At 38.6% G+C, this 22,407-nt stretch overlaps 1 protein-coding gene and 1 long non-coding RNA gene across 2 annotated transcripts in view; both read left to right on the forward strand.

Annotated features, from left to right (window-relative positions):
- The window catches only part of LOC143372282 (uncharacterized), a 394,641-nt gene that overhangs the window by 223,462 nt on the left and 148,772 nt on the right, over positions 1–22,407 (forward strand). The gene's annotated exons all lie outside the window — the stretch shown is intronic.
- LOC143372204 (uncharacterized) overlaps positions 1–22,407 on the forward strand; it is a 170,582-nt gene that overhangs the window by 9,521 nt on the left and 138,654 nt on the right. Inside the window, exons 2-3 of the mRNA XM_076818214.1 lie at positions 768–969; positions 1,140–1,270. Coding sequence (XP_076674329.1) covers positions 768–969; positions 1,140–1,270 — 333 coding nt within the window. The remainder of the gene's footprint in view (positions 1–767; positions 970–1,139; positions 1,271–22,407) is intronic.

Raw genomic sequence — 22,407 nt, forward strand, 5'->3', positions numbered from 1 at the left:
CAAAAGCTTTTCACAACAATTATGGTTAAAAAATACATAAAAGAAAAATTAAGGAAACGTAAAGTATGTTAAATTTGCTATCATTAAGATAATTTTTCCCCATTCTTCGGCTCAAATTGCATTCCGATATGTTTTATAGTTCAAAAGTTATACAAAAATGGCCCCAAATTCTTCAGACCGGGGCACTAACGCATCACCGTGGTCTAATACCACAGCTGGACCGTTGCAAAGGTAGATATGTCCACGCGGAACGGGATCGGTGCGATGGCACTCTTAAAATGGCTACCGTTTTCTTCCCCGTCTGCTGCGTCAAATTTAATACCCTCTGGCGAAAGCCAAAAACACCCTGCGTTCTCTACTGGCATCTAAAAGACAGTACACTTTCGTCATCAGCTCATAGATGGCGGAAATATCGCTGTGGTTGTAGTGGAATGCGTGCGTGAGGCGCTGTTGCCATTTTACCTGTTCCCACGAGCGAGGGTTGCAAGATAAAATGATAACCCCGTATAACTGCTGCTAGGCTTTAGTTTTCGAGTTATTCACGAAAAACTCTGATCGGTAGTTGGTTCGGGTTAGATTCGTGTCGGAGGCGCCCACAAGAGGGGGGGGGGGGCAATTGTTGAGAGATTTAAGATAAAAAAATGTGTTTAAGACATGTATGGTTATGCGGATTTGAACCGGTAACTCGTGGATGGTGCGCATCTTCAACACATTTTCTGCATATGTATCCATTTCTTTCTCTTACAATGTGCCTTTTTTATTTACAGTGCACTTCTGTTCATCATAGTAGCTTCAGAAAATGCACAAAGCAATTATTACTCGTCTTTCAATAAGAATCAAACCTTCGAGACTTATGAAAATGGTTTGGAGAGCATAGAAAGTGATGACTTAGAATCATCTACTGTAACAATTGTTAAACTACAGGATCCAAGAAAATTGCAAACTAACTACAAAGATCATTATTATCAAGTAAGAATCCGAAATGAAAACATACCATGTTATAAATTATACTATACATAATTTTTTAAATTATACTATACGTAATTTGTTTTAGAATAATTGAACTGTTCTATGTGTATTATGTAAAATTCATTTTATATTTCTATAAGATAGCCCTATTCATCTTATTAAAAATGTAGGATAAATTTGCTGGAGAACCTATAAACTTTGAAACTGTAATAAACGGCGAAGTGAGAAGTGAAGGGAATCCTTATAAAGATCCACATATTGTGGCTGAGAGTCTCACTCAACAACCTAATTTGTCTCAAGGGTGAGTTATTATTATAGATCAATACAAAACATGAAAATGTCATTGGATCGGATACACGTTATATATGTTTTAATAATGAAATACTTTTTTATATCGTGTTGGTACTGTTGGTAGACTTTAAACTTAACTTGATATATGAGTATTTAAAACTATTTCGGTCTGATTTGAAAGGGTATTTCATCCCTTTAAACCGTTTGTTAGCAAAAAGAACAAAATACGTGTTTAATATTTTTTAATGCTCTACAAATTTATGCTGGTTTAAATGAAAAATTACATTCCCTGCATGTTCTCTTGTCATATTTGGACGAAATTTTTTTTAATAAGGATACAGATTATGCAGAACCATTCCCAATTTATATTATGATTAATTTATGTCGTAATCTAACATTACACACAGTAGTGTATTTAAAAAATACTTGTAGCCATACGTTATAGAAGGAGGAACGGAACTCCTGTTCTATACCTCGTCTGTGCGCATAGGATGCATTGAAATGTCGATATGGTAGATATTTATCAAATACCGATATAAGATCGCTCGTCACAGCACAGATGAGGTTTAGAATAGACCGAACATCCAATACATTTGTTTGTCCCGCGTTTGTGGGGTCTCAGAAGTCCTGGGCCAGGACCCCCTTACTATTTTACAGCGAATTCGGTATCTCGTACTGACTCTGTTCTCGCGCTGCCCCAAAACAAGTTTAGTGCAGTCAAGCACAGATTACAATGCGACCAGTCTCAGAGTAGAATTGAATTGCGGCAGCAGCGGTGCGGCACTGGGATAAAACCAGGATAAAATAGCACTGAATGTTGTTGAATGGCGTTTTGAAATACAGTGAATCACAAAAATATTCGGACACCCTTTAAAACAGAATAACTTATTTAAAATTGGTCCAAACCAAATGCTTTGAGATTTTTTGATAAGCTAGAAAAATTAGTTTCCTAGGTGACGTATTTCTTCGTTTTCAAAAAAAAATTGCAATTTGTAGGAATAGTGAAATAATAGTGAAGGTCGGTTTTCAACTTTTTTATGTGACAACGGACCTGTAGTGAAAATTTAAATCCTGCTTGTAGATTTAACTAAGTTGTATACATACTGAACATTTCATCGAAATCGGTTGATGCAGAAACAAGCGACAGGCATTGAAATATGTAAACTCTTTAGGTTTATTACAGTTATAGGCCGAAAATTGCGATTTCCACTAGTTTTAAATTGGTATACCTACGTTACTATTGTACGTTATTGTTACAACTATTGTAACTCGTAGCTACGTTAATCGATTTCGATTATTTTTTCAACATATATACAGCTTACTTAATCTACAAATGGGATTTTTAAATTTTCATTGCAAGCTTAGATAAAAAAGTTGTGAATGCGAACTTCTCTATTTTCTTCGCTATTCCGACGAAATGCATTTTTTTTTTAAAACGACCAAACACATCACCTAGTAAACTAATCCTTCGTTTGAACTAATTTTAAAAAAGTTATTCTGTTTTAAAGGGTATCCGAATATTTTGTGATTCATTGTACGTGTGCATAGGATTGTTTCGAAACCACCGTGGTATCGATACTTGTACTCGTTACTTGGATCGAAATAATTATATTTATAATTTTAATTTATAGGTTATTATATCTTATTATAATTCATACTATTATAGATATTGTCAATATTTAGACTTATTCATATAAACATTCTTTGCAATATATATTTCATAAAAACAATTTATCATATAAAATTACATATTTCCTCGCAATATTCATTTATAATTTTTACATAATTTTGTATTTTTAGTCTCTTGTCATTTGCATGATTCAATGCTAATTTTTCCATTTCTACACAAGTCACCAAACTGCACTACCAAAACTTTCAGTACAATAAAGCACAATGTTAAGTCGCAGAGGTGATTAGTGACCTCCGAGCCTACAGCGTATGCGTATACACGTTGGAAAGATCTCGCCGAGCCGAATTGTTTGATACGATTTATAACTTCAAAATCAGATGGGATCACCTCGAAAAATGACCTCAAAGTTCGAGATTTTTCAGTTTTGAACAAAAGAAACCGGTAGCAAAATCCCATCCGGCCCGAGGGATCTCGGGTAGGCACCTGAGGGAAAACCGAGGGATGCAAGCGATACTCTAGCAGGTTGGGGCGGCAAATGTGCCTCATGACCATAATTTCAGGGCCGTGTTGGGCTTGCGTTTGCCCTATGGGCCCCTTTCCTATGATGCCTAGTACGAAATCGCCAATGGATTAGTGGCCCATGGGGCAAACGCAGACCCATCACGGCCCTAAAATGAAGGTCGTGGGGCACATTTTCCGCCCCAACCTACTAGAGTATCGCTTACATCCCTCGGTTTTCCCTCAGGTGCCTACCCGAGGTTCCTCGGGCCGGATGGGATTTTACTACCGGTTTCTTTTGTTCAAAACCGCAAAATCTCGAATTTTGTGGCTATTTTTCGAGGTGATCCCATCTGATTTTGAAGTTAAAAATCGTATCAAACAATTCGGCTTGGCGAGATCTTTCCAACGTGTATACGCATACGCTGTAGGCTCGGAGGTCACTAATCACCTCTGCGACTTAACATTGTCATTTACCCTCATTCAGTGCATTTCGTTTATCCGAAAGCAAATTTTGCACTTCAGCTTTACGAATAAAACTGCCCTGGTTTACTGCAAAATCGAATACGATACAAAACTTCAATCCTAATAATGCAACACAACCGAATACGACGATCTCACTGCAGTGGGGTAGAAACATCAACCGAATGGCGCGGCCAGTGTTGCCACCCTGAATTTTGAAATGTCCGTAGGGCGGACTTGAAAAATCTGTAGAATTCCGTAGATTCTCTAGTGGAAAATCCGTAGATCTACGAATTTCCTTTTTTTAGTGTTAGTCATTATAATACATATACAGGGTGTCCCTAACAAGGTGTAAGAGCCGAAAGGGGTTCATTCTAAACAACTTTTTTCTTAGTGAAAATGTTCGCTGCGGCTTTGTTAACGAGTTATTAAGGAAAAGCACCGACCAATCAGAGAACGAGTATAGCGGACGAAGTTCGACATTGTGGCGGGTCAACCGATATAGAACATATATTACTAACCGTATAGAACATATATATATATAATATATTTCATTGATTTAATCGCTATTGTGGGGTTTTGAAATCATTGCTTTTATACGTTTAAATAAATTTTTTTAATAATGTAAAATATAAAATTAATAATATAGAATATAAAATTTAGTCATTTTCATCATTTACGTCATCTACTTTCTTCTTAAAATGATACATGCTATTACTAAATAATTTTTTATGTTCCTCTGTTATTTCAACTTGATAACAAGGTACTTCCATTGTATCTTTTGTATGTAGTAAACCTGTTAACGTATTTGAGTTCAATTTATTTCTTATTTTTGTTTTCATTAGGTTTATGGCAGAAAATAATCGTTCTACATTTGCACTACTGTGCGGTAAGCACAGAAGTGTTTGAGCCAATTCAGATATGAGTGGGAACATTTGGCATCCATCGCCACTCTTCATTTTTGAAACAGAATGCCAAAATTCATTAACTTTTATATCTTCCGTTTTCGAGAATGGTAATTGCGTATTTCTCAGTAACCTCCATTCTCTATCTAATTCTGTAACATTTTTTGGACATAATTCTGAAAATAAAAATGTTTAAATATATAGTATATTATGATAAAGATGGGATGATATAAAATAAATATAAAGTTCATACGTGGAAATAATCGTCCTAAATGTGCTATAGACGGCACATTCTTTTTAAGATGAGAATCAAGTAATATTTTTGGATTTAAGAACATAAGACTTTTTATTTGTTCTTTTTCTTTGAATGAATATCTCATTTTAATTTGTTTTACAGCTTCAATATAAAATGCAAGACATTTCTACCGAAACTGTGTTAAACATTCTTGTGACAAACTGTCTCTTGATGTAATCAGTACTATGCTGCCTCCTAAATAAATATCCTTTAATTCCAAATGGTATTCCGTTTCTTTAAATGGAATATTTAATATTTTATTTTCTAATGCAAGGTCTTCATCAATATTTGGGTCTATTTCTTCTGTTTTTAATTCTAAGTGCTCATGTTTTATAAAACAGTCCAAAAGTGTTTTATAGGTTGTAAATATTTTATTATGTAAAAGGTAAAGCTTTGGCTGCTCTGCTTGCATTTCTTTGTTTAAATCATGGAAATATGGCAATACGAAATTCAAAAATTCTAAATATAACTCTGTACTAGGTTCTATACATTTGTTTAAAATTGTTGCTGCTGATAGCAAACGATCAGAAATAATTGTTCCAACAGTCTTCTTACTACAGGGAGGAGCGATAACCATCTGGTCTGAGCAGGATGTAACAATTTATGGGGTTTTACATTTAAAAAACATTGGAAGTCTTTATAGTCCCCAATACGTTTGGGACTGTTCTGTATATAATTGTACACATCCCTTGCAAAATCCTCAACTCCTCTTGGTAATTTCTCGCAAGCATATGATGCACATAAATGAAATGAGTGGCATATGCATTTCATTTTAAATAAATGGGGAATTTCTTTTGAAAATAAAGCAGATAATGAATGGTGTTCTCCAAACATTGCATTCACACCATCGGAAGCGAAACCTATCATGTTTTCCTTGTATGGAATATTGTTTTTGTTAAAATATTCTATTGTTTCACTGTGCAAAGTTGTGGCTGATCCATCCGTGATAGGTAACAAACATAAAAAATTATCTTTTACATTGAATTCTATTGATGTTCTTGCAATCAGAGTTAAATGTTTAGTTTTTGATTTATCTGTACTTTCATCTACTATGAAAGAAAATTTATTTTTTTGTAACATTATTATTAATTTATTTTCTGCAGCCTGACCAGTTACATGTGTAATGATGGTTTGTGCTTTTGTCTTTTCAAATGTTAATTCTTGTGTAACTTTCGGGTTTGAACAAATATTTTGAATTAAATTTTTTAAATGACCTGCTACATTGAAAGGAATATTGTGTTCCGCAAGGAAGCAGGCCATTTTTATTTCTGCAGGTTTAACTTCATTTTTTAAATTTTTCGTTGATTCTGGTACTATAGATGTTATCAGTTGTTGGTGTGCAATAGCTGTATAATATATGTATACATATATTTGAATTTTGAAGTATCATTATACGGGATGATTTTCTCGCTAGAGGGCCAAAGAAAGAAACTAACCTTTAGCATGCTTTATATGTTTTTCCCTGATTGCATGTTTCTCGACATCTTTTTTACCGCCACCAGAACACTTTAAATCATTCATGCTTGCATTGCAGTAAACATACGCATCGCCTTTACTACTTTTATTTAACCAACCTTTAAATGCTTTCTCTTCCTCCCATGAGTTACAATATTTTTTATTGTATCTAACTACTTTTCGCTTCTTTTGCGGACCTTTTTTGTAGTGGCTGTCTGAATCAGTATCTGTATCCATTTTCTTTATTTTTTAAATTCTCGTTGTACTCTTATGCACGAAACAGATGCTATGCTACGCTGCACGAATAAATGCTATCATGGACGCTTGAGACGCTTGGACGCTATACAAAATCACACGCAACAAAAGACAGTTACTCGGACCGAAACTTCCGGTCCGGAAACTAGTGGAGACAAAAGACAAATGTTGCTTCAGTCTTCAATAAAATGAGTCATTTGCTGATTACAACGCCGTCTTTTGGGAATAGAAAATTCTTTGTATACTGTATATGGTATAATCAAAAATAAAAATAAATACCAATACCAATGTGTTGATTATACAAACAATAAAATTGAAAACAGAAAAACAATATAAAGGAGAAAAAGGGAAAGTACCAAAAATCCGTAGATTTTGGTTCAAAATCCGTAGGTCCGTAGACAGAATCAAATATCTGTAAATCTACGGAAAAATCCGTAGAGGTGGTATCACTGTGTGCGGCACCGAAAAAGTTGGCACTCATGTCAGTGCGCGCCAATGCGGGATATCTAATTCGCTATTACAGTCCAGGGTTTTTAGAAATATCTGTAAAAACAATTAAAAATAGGTAGGTTTTTTGATGAATCGCTTGTTTCAGTGATGGGTATGTAGGCATTTTTATGACGATAGTGTCGGCCAAGGAGAGGGATTAGCCAGGCAGTTAGTTTTAGGGGTACGGTTACAGGCCGTGCCGTAAACAAGCGACGCAACGAGCGGCAATCGATGGCGTATTGGCGGCGAGATGGCTGTGAGTCATACGGTTGGGAGTGATTTAATTGCGTTTGAGGCAGTTCTCTGTTGGCGATCAACGAAAGACGTTGCACAGTGGCGAATTTGGCCGAAAAGCTGGCCAAAAATGAATCTGCAATTCCCGTGCAAATTATTAAAATATTTTATTGTAATATAACTCTAAGAAGCTAAAAGTATAATTTTTTAACGTTTAATGTTTAATTTGTTGTTTTAATTATAATTGTATTATTAAAAATATTAAAAGTATTGTGGTTTGTAGTTTTTTGTCAAATAATTACGCAGTCATTACTGAAACATTAATATTTGTATATATTTTAACATTATTACATTTGGTACATAGCACTCATGATCAACGAGATGCTTTTCTTGCGGAATTTTAAACGTTATGATTACTAAGTGAGAGCTCAACCGCAATTTTGTCACTATTAAGTTCCGTCTTAGTTTGACTCGCATAAATATCTGCTGAAAGTGCTACCTGTAGGTGAACAGTGCATGTTTTATGTATAAATGAGTTTCATTGCGCGTTGTAGCATACGTCACTTCTGTAAATCTTCCCGAATAGACCTTTACTTCCGAATTTCTAATTGCACAGTATTCAATTATTTATTGCAATGCAATCACTTGCCTTCACTCCGATATATAATATACAGAATAATATAACAGTATAACGTTAAAAAATATAATTTCAAACAGAATTATTTCTCTCGTATTCAGAGATTTCGCAGTCAATGTCACCTGTTATAGGAAAAAACTATTCCTACTTTTTCACTATATACGCAAAATTTTCTATTCTCTCCCACACTCGCTCAATTTCTTTTCACAACATATATACACGCAGAGCAACATATGCAAAATAACATAAAATATATATATATATATATATACAAAAAGAGAGATATTTAAAGAATAATGCCGAGTAACAAAATACAGAATGATATATAATGCATATGTAAAGTTAAAAAAATAAAACTTCAATCGGAATTATCTTCCTTGTTTTCAGACATTTCGAAGTCAATGTCGCTTGGTAGATCAAAAAACTGGATAACTTCCGGTGAATACTTCTTCATTCCTTTTCCAGATAATTTCCTCAAAGAAGTTATATAGGGATCTGAGGATATTAACAGATTATGAAAAACATCCTCCATAGTTTTTTGTCTAGAAAACTTCCTTGAATAAAGCTCCCTGTATCGCTTCACATCTTTATGACGAGCTTCTTGCGCTTCTTCTCCTAACTGTCCTATTGGAAGGAGAGCGTATTTAATTATTTCTGTGCTATGAAATAATATTTTGTGCACTGTGGTAGACATCGGATACCACGGGTATAGTTCAACAAATTTTTCGGCAGTTTCTAAACAGTACTTCTTAAAATAGTCCGGTTTTATAGAGTATGTACTGGAGATGGTTAATAAAATAACGCGGAAACGTTTTATAATTTCTTCATTGACGTTAGTGATTTCCGCAGTAGTCTCAGCGTCTTCAAAAAATCTCCGGGTAGTATTCCCGTCATTCGAATTACCATATCCTGCTTTCACTTTGTCGACGATTAAACCCATCTGCGATTTGAAACGGGCTTGTATCTCTTTTTGGTTGACTGCTACCTTTTGTTTTTCCTCGTTTCCGCGTGCTTGCCATTTCAATAACACTAATTTATAGGATACGTGCAGAATGCACTCAAAACACCGTATCCATGCGTGCAAGGGCGATATCCCGAATCGTAATTTCGATTTATCCTCGATACTTTGGTTGCTAACTAATTCAATGTTATTAAAATCCTTTGATGTTAAGCCACATAAGTAGCATCTCTGCGTGGACAGATTTTCTGAGACTGCGTTGCACACCTTCCCATCAATCATGGTGAACAATAACTTGTGATGCACGGAAATACGAGAATTAGTAATTTCACTCACAGTTGGAGTTAGCGCTTTGATTTGATTTTCAATCTCTGTGACCTGATCTTTTATAATAGTCGTTGTCTCGTGTATAAATTGGAGACGAATAGGTCGACAAAACCTGGGAGAAGAGGGCCGAGGATTTTGCCACAACACTATTTCCTTGTTTGTGTTCAGGTCTCTCGATACTAATCGTATAGGTACAAAAGATATAACAAACATACTTTCATCGGACACGCTCGGATCTTCAGATTTTTGTTTAAACGCCCTTAAGCCAGACGTTCCATCACAACCCCATTTGGAGATTAAGTGAACATCGCTCAGTTGCTCAGGTCGTAAACTGTTCACAACTTCTTCTTGACATTGTAATAATCTGTTGACAGTATGGTTCAGCAAACATTGCAAAGGTACTTCTGCAATTGACTCTCCAATACTGATATTTTCTGGATAGCACAATTTCTTGGTTGCAATAACCGCTTCATAATTTGGATATAGCTGACTGCCGTGTGCCTTAGCTGCATTTCTAATTACATTGTATTGAAATTTTGTTAACTTCGCTTCCACTGTTAACGACAAGGCTTCGTCATGTGTAAATGGTCTAACTACACTACCTGCCTTCTTGTATGCTTCTTTGTATTTCGAAGCTCTTTTTGGTGTAGAAAAGACAATGTCTTTTATGACAGTGGCAGTGTGCACTTTGCCTTCTCTTCTAAATTCCATTTGAGCACCGTAGCTCAGCTCCTCCGAACTAAACTGAGATCGAAGTCCTTCGGTTTTTCTTCTTTTAGATCTCTCACTCGAATCCGAAAAATCAGTGAATGGTCTTCCTCTTCTAATGTCAACTCTGTTTATAGGGAATTCAATACTGCCTTCCAACCATGACTGATTCTTCTTAGAAAAACGTTTGTGACATCTTTTAGATATAACCCATTTTGTTTTAAATTGTGACACAAAGTGCCACAAAGCTTCTTTAATTTCCTTGGGAAACTCACAACTACCAGTTGCTTTTTTCACTTCTTCGTAAAGATGCTCACATTTCATTTTATAATTTTTCGACGTGCAGTTTCTTAATATATTTACAAGCTCATTTCTACTAAATGAGACATTTGTAGATTGCGAAGTTCCAGCAACTGGTTCCATGTCGATTTACCACATAAACCACGCACAACGTAATTACTTTGCCACCGCGCTACGTGTTGCTAATTTCTATCGAGATTCTCGCTAGACTGACTTGTGGCCCTTGATGATGGACGTAGTTAGCCCCAAGAATTAGATTTTCCTTTCAGTGGGAAAACCCAGGTTCTTTAAAATAAAAGCCAATGTTGCCGCTTGGCAACATGGTCATGAATACCTGGATGCCGATTTTTTCGACCATAAGGACGCATCGGCATCTGCGTTATGCCAGCAATTGCTTGGAATCAATTTTATGATTATACCTGGCTTACGGACGCGGTGCAGTTGTTTGGGGGAAAGCACGGATAACGTCGCTATACATATTTAGTGACTCGTGTATATGCAAAGACTGAATGGATCGGAAATTATACTCGTATCAGTGTACACAAAAATGAGAATATTTACCAAAAGGGCAATTTGTTGCAAAAAACTGCAACGGGGTCTTAAAGTGCATACATTGAGCTTTCATTTAAAAAAAAGAATGGTGCTTGAGCTCGCTTGAGTTGTAACTTTTTGCTTAAGAATAAACAAAAAATGAATATGCTTTCAGTACTTGTTTATAAGAACTTTTACAGACTTCACATTTAAAACAATAATAGTGTATATGATACTACACCACAATATATAATGTTTATTTTGATAGCTGGACTCGATAATCTGAAAATAAATCTCAAAGTAGACCTTTAAATTTCGAGCGTCAACTTTGAACTGACACATCTCAGCAAGGGCTGCAGTTTATATATTTACATTAGTAAGAAATTATGCACAAATATGTCATAAATAAATCGCACTAATTGGATCTAGCAAATTTAAAACTTTTACATTCTGATTTTTGGCCACCTTTTCGACGAAATTTGCCACTGTGCGACGGCTACCGTCATGTTACAGGTCGAAATAGCTGTTGGACAGTGCTATAATTTAATATAACAAAAAATCTTCTCACTACATTCTCGTGCAGTTTTTGAATTGATCGGTGCTCGTGCAATGCTCATTCAGGGCGAATGCTCAGGTGAATACGCGGCTTTAAAGGTGAATTATACTACGTTCTACGACAGTGTACTTTGAGAAAAATAAATGATTCAGCATAATGATAAAACAAAAATAATACTCCCAGAGGGAAATATTTAACTTCATGTCCAGATATTCATCTTACATATGACAAGCCATTAAGGAAAAGAAAAAATGAAATCTTAAGAAATGGAAATAATTGTAATTTGGTTACACTTAATGGAAAAAAAATATATATTAAAAATGTATGTGCATTCGACTCATTGGTTGAAATATTAACCAGTCCGTATTGCAATTATAGTTCATTTAAAAACTGGGTCGATGAAAACTCAGAAAATATATTTTTGATGTTTGTCAAAAAATACGCCATGGAGAATATTAAGGGGGCCGTCTCCTTTTTGTTATGGTCCGAATCGATCGAAGCGCCCTTGTAAACAGACGGACCCTAATGAAACTACTGCGGTCGGTAAAAAGAAGTTGTACAATGGTGACATCTACCGGTACTCTACGTAGACGAATTTTTGACAGCATAGTTGCCGCATGTTCTGTTGTCTCCGTCTCTGCCGCGCTGTTGCCACAGCTCCTTCTATTGAGAAGCTTGGAGGAATACGACACGAGAGCTGCGTCTAGGCAGCGATCGCCGGGCTCCATGTACCGCTGATGGAGGGGGGAACATCGACAGGAGCGGTGGTTATGTGTGGGGAACTGCGGTGCGTCAGTCACGCACACATAACCACCGCTGTAGGTGTTTCCTCGTGCATCAGCTGTAGCTGGAGCCCGCCAATTCCTGCGTCTAGCATCAGAGCCTCGCTGAACGTAAAGGAGGATAGCACTATTGAAAGATAGAGAGGTTGAGTAGTGAAGTTAGGAAACATGTCAATGAAACAATACTAATTTAGTATTTATTTATACATAGAACGATGCAATACTTTGTATAATCAATGTGCAAATTCAAAGCATACAATTTGAATAAGGTACATCACCGAAGTGTAACATGCCGATCGTAATGAAATTTATGAATGCTGTAATTCTTCTAAAAACATATGCTGCTTTTTTTTTCATCTAACTATACATCAAATTATCTTTTATATCAACAAGAATTGTCTGTTTCAATAATAGTTTTGTACATGGTTTTCTTCGGAATTGTTATTCCACGGTTGTAAAAATTTATCAATATAAACCAGAGTTCAGTACTAACAATACTGATATTTGGGAATGTCCCATTAAACGATTTTATTTAGCTACGATCCTCTGTTTGTTTGTTTGTTTGATTCAAATGTGGAAACTCAATTTTAAACCACTTCCAACCATCCAATTCCCTCGAAACTTTGCAGAGGTGCGTAGTTTGGAATTAGGCCTATGTTCACACTGGCTGTTCAACACCGATCCGGATCAGCGATCCGCTAACGAGACAATACTGTAATAATATTATCTTCTCCCATTTGGTGTATTTCCTCTTCTTCTTTGACGGTCTTCCTACAATTTTCTTAGGTCGCTCGTACCGAAAGATGACATAGGCAGTGTGGATCTGTAACACATTATGAAGTTCATTAGGAAATACTTAATTGTAGTTTTGTAAACGTACAAAATTTTACTGCAGATGTATAAGCTGTTAAACTTTACCTGAAATATGGTACTTATCATTCCATTTGTCCTGACATTACTGTCCCATAAACCATGTTTGCAGTAATTTGGTAAACAATCCGCCTGTAACAAATGATCGCAGACATTTCTGTAAGTTTTATATAAAAGTAAAAATTTGTTTCAATAATTCGTCGAACATCATGTATACCTGCGAGGCCCGTGTGAATCAACCTGGCGCATTTGATCGAGCCCGATTCCGTCTGTCTGCTCCTGTGAACTAGAGCTGTTACTTTTTTACCCGTCGGGTACTCGGCTACCCGAAACAACTTCAAGGAATTGAATGCTTTATTGTCTATGGTATTGTTTGATATTATGTAAAAATGATCGAACAATACCACATTCAATGGCTTGAAGTTATTCCGGGTAGCCGGTTACCCGACGGGTCAAAAAGTAACAGCTCCGCTGTGAACTTAGAAATGTGTCTGAAAAAATTAAAGGGTGAATTAAATTTATTATTTTCTTCTTCACTTCTTCGGGGAAGTGACGGCGGCGTCGATCGACTCGCGTGATCATATGATCCGCGAGTAAAAGTGCCATCGCTGGCACTTGTCACCACTGACGATAGTCAGCGGTGCGACGCCGGATCGATCATATTTATTATTTTCTTCGTCACTTCTTTGGGGAAGTGACGGCGGCGTCGATCGACTCGCGTGATCATATGATCCGCGAGTAAAAGTGCCATCGCTGGCACTTGTCACCACTGACGATAGTCAGCGGTGCGACGCCGGATCGATCATATTTATTATTTTCTTCGTCACTTCTTTGGGGAAGTGACGGCGGCGTCGATCGACTCGCGTGATCATATGATCCGCGAGTAAAAGTGCCATCGCTGGCACTTGTCACCACTGACGGTGTCAGTGGTACCGCGCTTTACAACGCGGTGCGACGCCGGGCCGTTATAATAGTTTCATTATTTCTGGAGGGAGACCTTTTTCGCTTTTTCAAGCTTTTCGGTTTTTCTTTCGCTCTCTCTGCTAGAATAAATTGTGGCTCCCGAATAGTCATGCACCTATTGTGCCGACTATCTATTAATTCGGGTAGCATGCATTCTAAATAAAATTGAACAAGTTTTGGCTCCATTTCTCTTTTCCAAAACGCATCATCTCTCTCTACTTTTATAGATTTCAACCCTTTCGGGGTCCAAAGGCAAAATATACAGTACTTTCTGTCAGTAATGTGTAACTGGCCTTGTATTTGATAAAAATAGTGATGCGTTTTACTTATTGAAATACCTGCGTTACGCGTGAACATGCGCCGGACAGCGGGAACTTGTTCAATAGCTTCTTCAGGCGTAAAGTTCTCCGCTGATTTGGGGCATTTGATTTCCAAAATACCCTCTTGACCGATGATTCCATCCGGTGAAGCTCCTAAGAAGGCGATGCAGCTGTCGATGAAAAATCCACATTCCGCAATATCTGTATATTGCTTCTTCAATTCTTCGCGAGCAATATTCTCGCATTCTTTCCCGTATTCCACCGCGGGTGCACTAATTATCTTCGGATAAAGAATTGATTTTACTGTATTTGCGCAAAGCGTGTCAGGTCGGCGACGGCACACTTGTCCAAAATTGGATGCTGTCAACAATTTGGACCTGTACTGCAACCATTTGCGGTTCTTTGCTTGTCCGATTGTTTCATCTTCAATGGCATGTCTTTTCTCTTGCCAGTCACTGAGCATTTGCATATGCTTTTCCCGCTCCAGTTCGTACATTTCGGATGGCATGTCTGGCTTCTGTGCATTTTGTCCATAATCACAATCTTTCTGCGAGGGCAAATGCTTGCGTACATATCGCGCAGCCTTCGTTTCCTTCTGTTTTGCAGCTTTCTTTTCCTTTTCTTTCTTTTTCTTTTCTTCCATTTGGTGCACAACCTCGGGCGTTTTCTTCTTCATAACCGCATCCAATCGCGAGTGCACTTGGTTACTGTTGTACTCCACGACAGCAGCAGCACATCTCCCTGTATAAGATCCTCTTTCGGCGAAATTTAATCTTTTTCCGCCAGTGTACTTGGCAATTAGTCCGTTCAAACTTTCCACAGCGTTATTAGTAGTATTATAGAGTAAGCTCTCCGCATGAGCTAATAGTGGACGAAGTATTTCTTTCACGTCCTGGTACACTCCAATTTTCATCAAGTCTGGAACGATGTTTTTCTCATTCTCTTTATTCTTTCCATCGCAGAAATATTCTAGTCTTGCACACTCTGCGTGTTCACCAAACACGTGGCTTGGAACATTCTGTATGTCGCCATACAAATTCTTCGTTCTCTCGTCGATTGATACATTCTGATTGTATCTAAACTTTGCGGCTTTCACGATGTCCGTGCGCATCCGGCGAATGCTACTTTCCACAGTTTGTCTCAATGGTCCAGATGTGGTCTTTTTTACAATCGCTTTCATTTTTGTGCAAAAGTTTCGCAACAAATGATTCGTGCATTCAATCTTTTTTACACGAATCTGTCTCTTATATGGGTCCGCATCAATAATCTTCTTATACACGCTACTGTCCCCATCAGCAATCAGTGTAGAATAAACGAGCCCACGTTTTTCTACGCTAGTGTTGAATCCTTCTACTATAGCATCGCTTTCCATAGCAGTCGATGCTCGAGATGTTTTCCAGTTTTTGAAACATGTGTGCTTTCGGGGTTCTTTCTCGTTTTTCGCAGCAATCCGACAAATTCTGCAAACTTTGTTCCGAACGCCGTAAAATAATACTTTTTTCGTGTGATAGCCAACTATCACGCCGACTCCAGACGCAGAATCGTAACATCCACTGCGGTAGGATCTCTTCATCCAGCTTCCGTCGGCCACAACGGGGATGTGAGGGGTCCCTGACCCGGGAAGAACGTCGCCTCTCTCAATCGCCAAACGTTTTTCTTCTTCAGCCGCTGCTAACATCTCTTCTTCTGCAGCGGCAATTGCGGACTTGACGAATTCATCTTGATTCTTCACGAATTCTTTCTTCGACATGCAACGTATGTTCACTCCTGCAAAAGTGTGTTCCAACTGAGCATAACTGCCTCCACATAAAATTGTTGCATTAACGGCGCCCTGATTGCTATCCATTTCTTCGGCTTCGTTCGATTGATTGTGGATTTCAGCTTTGTAATGGCATAAAGTGCACATTACGCTGAAGATGCTCTTGAAGCCACACCGTTTCACACCAGTTATTCGTAGGTGTTCAATGCCGCAGTCTTCTCTATGTTTTGCATGTTTACCTATTTTCTGCAATTGAGCAAGCACATTTTGAAAATTCATTACATCGTTTCTATTTAGGAGACGCGATTGCTCTTGCGACTCGTTCTTCGCAACTTTTTCTATAACGAAGTTTTCTTCTTCGTTACTTTCAACATCAAATTCTTGAAGCGCCTCTTCAGTTTCTCCCAAACTGGCCGTATCAGTGTCTTCGTCGGATGGCGAGTGCATTATCTCTTGGTACGTATGATTTTGTCCATCGGATGTTGATGGTTCCTCTACCATACGTTCCTCGGCCACTTCTTCTGAATGTCCTACGGCAGTGTCGTCTGCCGTTTTTTCGTTTTCTTGTTTCTTCTGAAGGGCTGAAGATCTTCTCTTTTGGCGATGTACTTTCCGTTTCGAAAATCTCCTTGCGGACGGACGTAATTTTCGTGGACGAAACGGAGAATTATTGTCCATATCTTCTTCCACATCCTGCATATTCGCATTTAGAGTGTCACTCATTCCACACTAAACCAACAAACACAACACAAACACAAACACAACGCAACACAACTCAAAATCCTACTGCCCGTTACAAAAAACGTAAACGCGAACCGTGAACGTGAAACGTGAATCCGAAGGAGTTGGTTACGTGCGCGTGACTGATGCATGCGCAGTTTACGCAACACAACCACCGTTCCTGTAGATGTTCCCCTCCATCAGTGGTACCTCGAGCCCCGCCGATCCCTGGTTATTGAGGAGCCCGGCGACTATCTCCACAATTTCTTAGAATTCTTTGTTCGAAAGTGAGAGATAAAACTTTCGAATAAAACTTTCGAATAAAAAAAAAGGTAATTATGCAGAACTGGTGTTTCCTCATCGATTTCAATTATTTTTGGATATGTTGCCGGGGACATGATTCTGAACAACTTTTTCCTATACATGTTACCACCGCTCGACCTTCGTTGCCGAGATATTTGCCAGAAACTATCGGTATTATTATTATATTATTTTATTATCCGGGACAGAAAATCCCATAGTTACAGAAGAACTATATGAACAAAGGGCTTACAGTTACTAGCGCTTACTAAACTAAGTTAACACTAAGGTTTTCAACAGACTATATAACAATGGTCGGATTATACCGATAGTTTCTGGCAAATATCTCGGCAACGAAGGTCGAGCGGCGGTAACATGTATAGGAAAAAGTTGTTCAGAATCATATCCCCGGCAACATATCCAAAAATAATTGAAATCGATGAGGAAACACCAGTTCTGCATAATTACCTTTTTTTTTTAATTCGAAAGTTTTATTCGAATAAATGCAACGAATAAAGGATATACTTCCGAATGGCACCAGTGGCCGATCGAGATGAGGTTTGGGTGTGGGGTGGGGAGGAGGTGTGAACCCTAAATCTAAAATTGTAGCTTCGGGTATTCTTTAATATTTCGTTTCCGAAATATTAATAAAAAATTGTTAATTTATTTTGGAAATTTATTTACGTTGGTGGAGGCCTCCCTACCCGTGAGCCCTTCTGCCCCTCCCCCGCCATTTTCCACTTTTGAAATTTTGTAATACCCCTCGTAATACTCGGCAAGTTTCGTCTCGATCGGCCACCGGTTGGAGCTAGACCAGTGCGTGGGGCGCGGAAAGCACGACAGCGAACCGATGTGACTTTGGAAATACTCTGGTATTACTGTACTGTATTGGGAATAAAAACTGATGCAGTTACAAGCATCGCGCGATGAGGTCAATATCGTACATTGTATCGTCGACTGTGAAACGAAGAAGATGGTTGTGTTAGTAACGTCTGTGTACATAGGTAGATTTCAATGTATTATGCCGAAATTTTTTTATTAATATCTCAGAAACTAAGAAATATCCGCAGCTGAAATTTTATATTAGAGGGTCTCTCCACCTCCCGCCCAACCCCTCAAAATTTCAGTTCATTCCGTTGGTTGGGTCATACCGTAGTATATCCGCGGATTCTCTCACTCTGGAATAAAGAATTCTAAGAAATTGTGAAGATAGTCGCCGGGCTGCTAAATAACCAGGGATCGGGTGGTCGAGGTGCCACTGATGGAGGGGAACACCTACAGGAGCGGTGGTTGTGTTGCGTAAACTGCGCACGCATCAGTCACGCACACGTAACCAAGGCTCCTGTAGGTGTTTCCTCCTCCACAAATAAGTCTGCCCAAGGACTTGTTGCGTGGCAAGCAACAGTTGGCTCACGAACTGCAGAGCAATAGCACGGAAGACCATGGATAATTCACAAAATGTAAGTATTATATTGTATACTATTATACAGAGTGACTCTCTGGCTAGAGTATTCAAACGCGATGCCGCCAATAAGCCGCGCCTCGCTGAGTTTCGTGGACGTCAAAGCTCGCGACGAGATTCATTACGGTGTATTAAAAAATTCTTTATTCTTCATTGCATCGATATTGCAGTGATACCAATGCATTCCTGGCATTCTCCCGATTAAAATCATGTCGTGTAATTCGGACTATTTTTAACGAAGTTAGCGTGGTACCATTTTCATCGGCACGACATCGATTGACGCCATTTTCGCAAAGATCTGTTGAGAAATGCAGAACGTGGAATTCGTCACTTCCACGTAACTCAGCGAGGCACGGTTTATTGGTGGCATTGTAGATCGAGAGCTGGCTATATAGGGGTCAACGTGACTCGATGCAGTCACAGTTCTTATTGTTGGATTAGTGTTGCCGAATGCGAAATCCCCATCTGCCGAGTCAGTCCGGAGAACTAACGCGGGGGTGGGCGGTCAAACAGGTAAAATTTTGCAGCATAATAACGTGATTCTTGCTGTTCTGAAATTTCATATACTTATTGTTTACGCATTTAATGAACGATATGCAAAATGGCAGACCACCAAGTGGGGGATAAGACGTTGGCAGATGTAAGAAGATCCTAAAGTTGAGGGTATTAACTCGCTTTCTAAATTATTCGTTATAGTTTTATTTCTTCCGTTGTTAAAAGTCGGTAGAGTCGAGAAGGTTTTTCTCGAGTCCCGGTCTGTAATCGACTGACTTTCCGTCCCGTGGAAAGTCCCCTCTTGTCCTTTTGGGAAAACTCCTAAGGACCCCGATGCCAATTTATGATGTTTATGGCGTCGCACTGGTCGGGCCCATCGTCGCTGTAGGCGTCACGCTGGCCGCATCTGCGTAAGCTCAACCTTGCAGCCCCTTTTACACGGTGGTGCTTCAATATTGCTAACACAGGCGTCGATGAAAAGCGCGATACGTGGCTTGCGCGCTAGTGCAAGGGAGAAATATACATTTGTTTCTCCTTTGCCCTAGTGGGACCGCCGTCGGCCGCATATTGGAACGGCAACCGCCTTTAGGGCGCACTTGGTGGTCTGCCATTTTGCATATCGTTCATTAAATGCGTAAACAATAAGTATATGAAATTTCAGAACAGCAAGAATGACGTTATTATGCTGCAAATTTTACCTGTTTGACCGCCCACCCCCGCGTTAGTTCTCCGGACTGACTCGGCAGATGGGGATTTCGCATTCGGCAACACTAATCCAACAATAAGAACTGTGACTGCATCGAGTCACGTTGACCCCTATATAGCCAGCTCTTAGACTATTGTCTTTGAGGACTCTAGCGAGAGAATCACGCTGTACCATCTTACTATTTGCCAAAAATAATACATTCAACATTTCATTTCCAGATGAAAGATACGGTCCCGAACCCGTCGGGGGGAAGTGGAGGGGGGGAGAATGAAAATCGAGGACGAGAAAGAGAGAAGGAGGAGAAGAAGGAGGAGCAGACTAAAACCAGGGAGGAAAAGTTGGAGAAGGCTCTAGCAAAAGTAAGTTATGTTGAAATTATGTGTGTGTACAGTATTATCTCCGTAAGTGTTCGCTGGTCGGGCCGGCGTTGAGCTCCTGTCGTGAACAGATCTCTAATTCCGAGTGTTCGTTTCTCGCTTCTTCCTGGCCGAAGGGGGGAGCGAGATGGAACGCTTTGCCTGCGCGACGGCCGCGAACGCAAAAGACGGAGTGTCAGGCGTCCGAAAGACGGAGCGAGATAAAACATCATCCCGTCGTCTCGCTCGCTTTCAGTGGCTCTCGCTCGCTCTCGTTCCATCTCGCTCTCGCCTTCGCCGAGCAAGAGTGACACAGAAGTGGTGGAGATACATAGCAACAAACCCGTATCGTGTGCACCAAACCGAACACATACGGAGACAATACTGTATTATTATTGAAAGTGGTATAAGTCGATCTGTAGCTAAAAAATCGTTTGTTTTCTTTAACATTTTTATTGATTATTATTCCATAATAAAATTACACAAGTTTATAGTTTTAAAAACATTACCCGATTTGATTTACGGATGCGAATATTTTGTTGATTCAAAAGCATACCCTTAAATATCCCAATGTATGAATAAATGGACTTATACCAGTTTAAGAAATAACGGCTCATATGTAGGCGTAGAACTAGAAGATGTAATTTTTATGGTACTGTTTCAGTTGAAGAAGGAGCTGAAAAGCTTGAAATACGGCCGTGGGGGCCGCCGTGGGGGCTGCGGCGGCAACCCCATTATAATTAATAACTATTAATATTCTAATATAAATATTAAATATTTAAAAATATAATAATTCTAATTGATCAATGATTGTTCATTTTCTTTGTTTCAATGGAATGTAAAATTTTCTCATTTTCTATTGTATCGACATGAACGTTTCAGTAACATACTGCTGAGATTTTCCAGATGAAAATGAATTTAAACACGGTATAAATCGGATTATTTTTAGCATTATTAGATTAGAAATGTTTCGCATTTATATTTAATTATCCGATTTATACCGCATTTGAATTCATTTTAATGTGGAAAATCTCAGCAGTATGTTACTGAATATTGAAAACGTGACATTTTACATTTTATCAACATTGTACGCCTCTCCAACCGAGATTACAAGTTGCCGCAGAGTGGGGCATTTCGGGTCGAAACACAGCACAAAATATTTTCTCACCCAAATCATATATTTATCGTTTTTCCATTTCATTCAGTTAGGACGTATGCTTGTGATCCTATTGGTACAGAAAAATTAATGAAATTTGTTTATTTAATGGGTCATAGTACTTTTTTACAAATTGCCGACAATATCGTGCACACTGTACATAGGAAAAAGTTCCGCATCTTTCACATGTAAAAAGACTTCAGTTACTTTGAATTTCAATGGCAGGAAAGGCATTTTTGTAAAAAAAAAGCGTCATAGACCCCTTCTCGTCCCTCTAACTACCTCGTTTGAACTCCCGTTAAAAATAAACAATGAAAATTGGGACATTCAGTAAGATATAATTCCAAAAATATCAGGGATATCAAAATCAAATTTGGTACACTTCAAATACATACCTCAACACTTAATTCCACCAAAAATTAGTTGAATTAAGCAAACAATAATACTATAAACAACAATACAAATTCTGAAGAGTTTCGTGGTTCTCTTCTTCGAAACCGTGTAGTCGCGTTAAAAATTAATGAATATGAAAAACAATCATAATACCTGCAATCAACTACCTGTAAAAGAAAATTTGCAGTTTAGCGATATTTTTGTAAAAGGACTTAGTGTCGTGTTTCGACCCCAAATGCCCCACTGTGCGCCGCCGAACAGCCCAAATCCTCGCTGGTCGGGACCGGCGCGGCGTTGAGCTCGTATCGCGAGCAGAACCCTAATTCTCAGTGTTCGTTTCTCGCTTCTTTTTAGCTGATAGGGGGAGCGAGATGGAACGAGTGTCAGGCGTCCGAAAGACGGAGCGAGACAAACAACATCTCGTCGTCTATCTCGCACCACCCTCGCTCGCTTTCAGTGCCTCTTGCTCGCTCTCGTTCCATGAGACAATACTGTAGTATCTTTTATTTGACTTTATCCAGATATTATCTTTGCCCATCTCTGTTCTCCAACTGCTTCGCCGTGATTCATTCAAGCCTCCTCGATGGAAAAATATTGATAGGGGAAATGCGGCAACAGCGCGATT

The sequence above is a fragment of the Andrena cerasifolii genome, chromosome 8, assembly GCF_050908995.1.
Source record: "Andrena cerasifolii isolate SP2316 chromosome 8, iyAndCera1_principal, whole genome shotgun sequence".
Classification (NCBI taxonomy): Eukaryota; Metazoa; Arthropoda; class Insecta; order Hymenoptera; family Andrenidae; genus Andrena; species Andrena cerasifolii.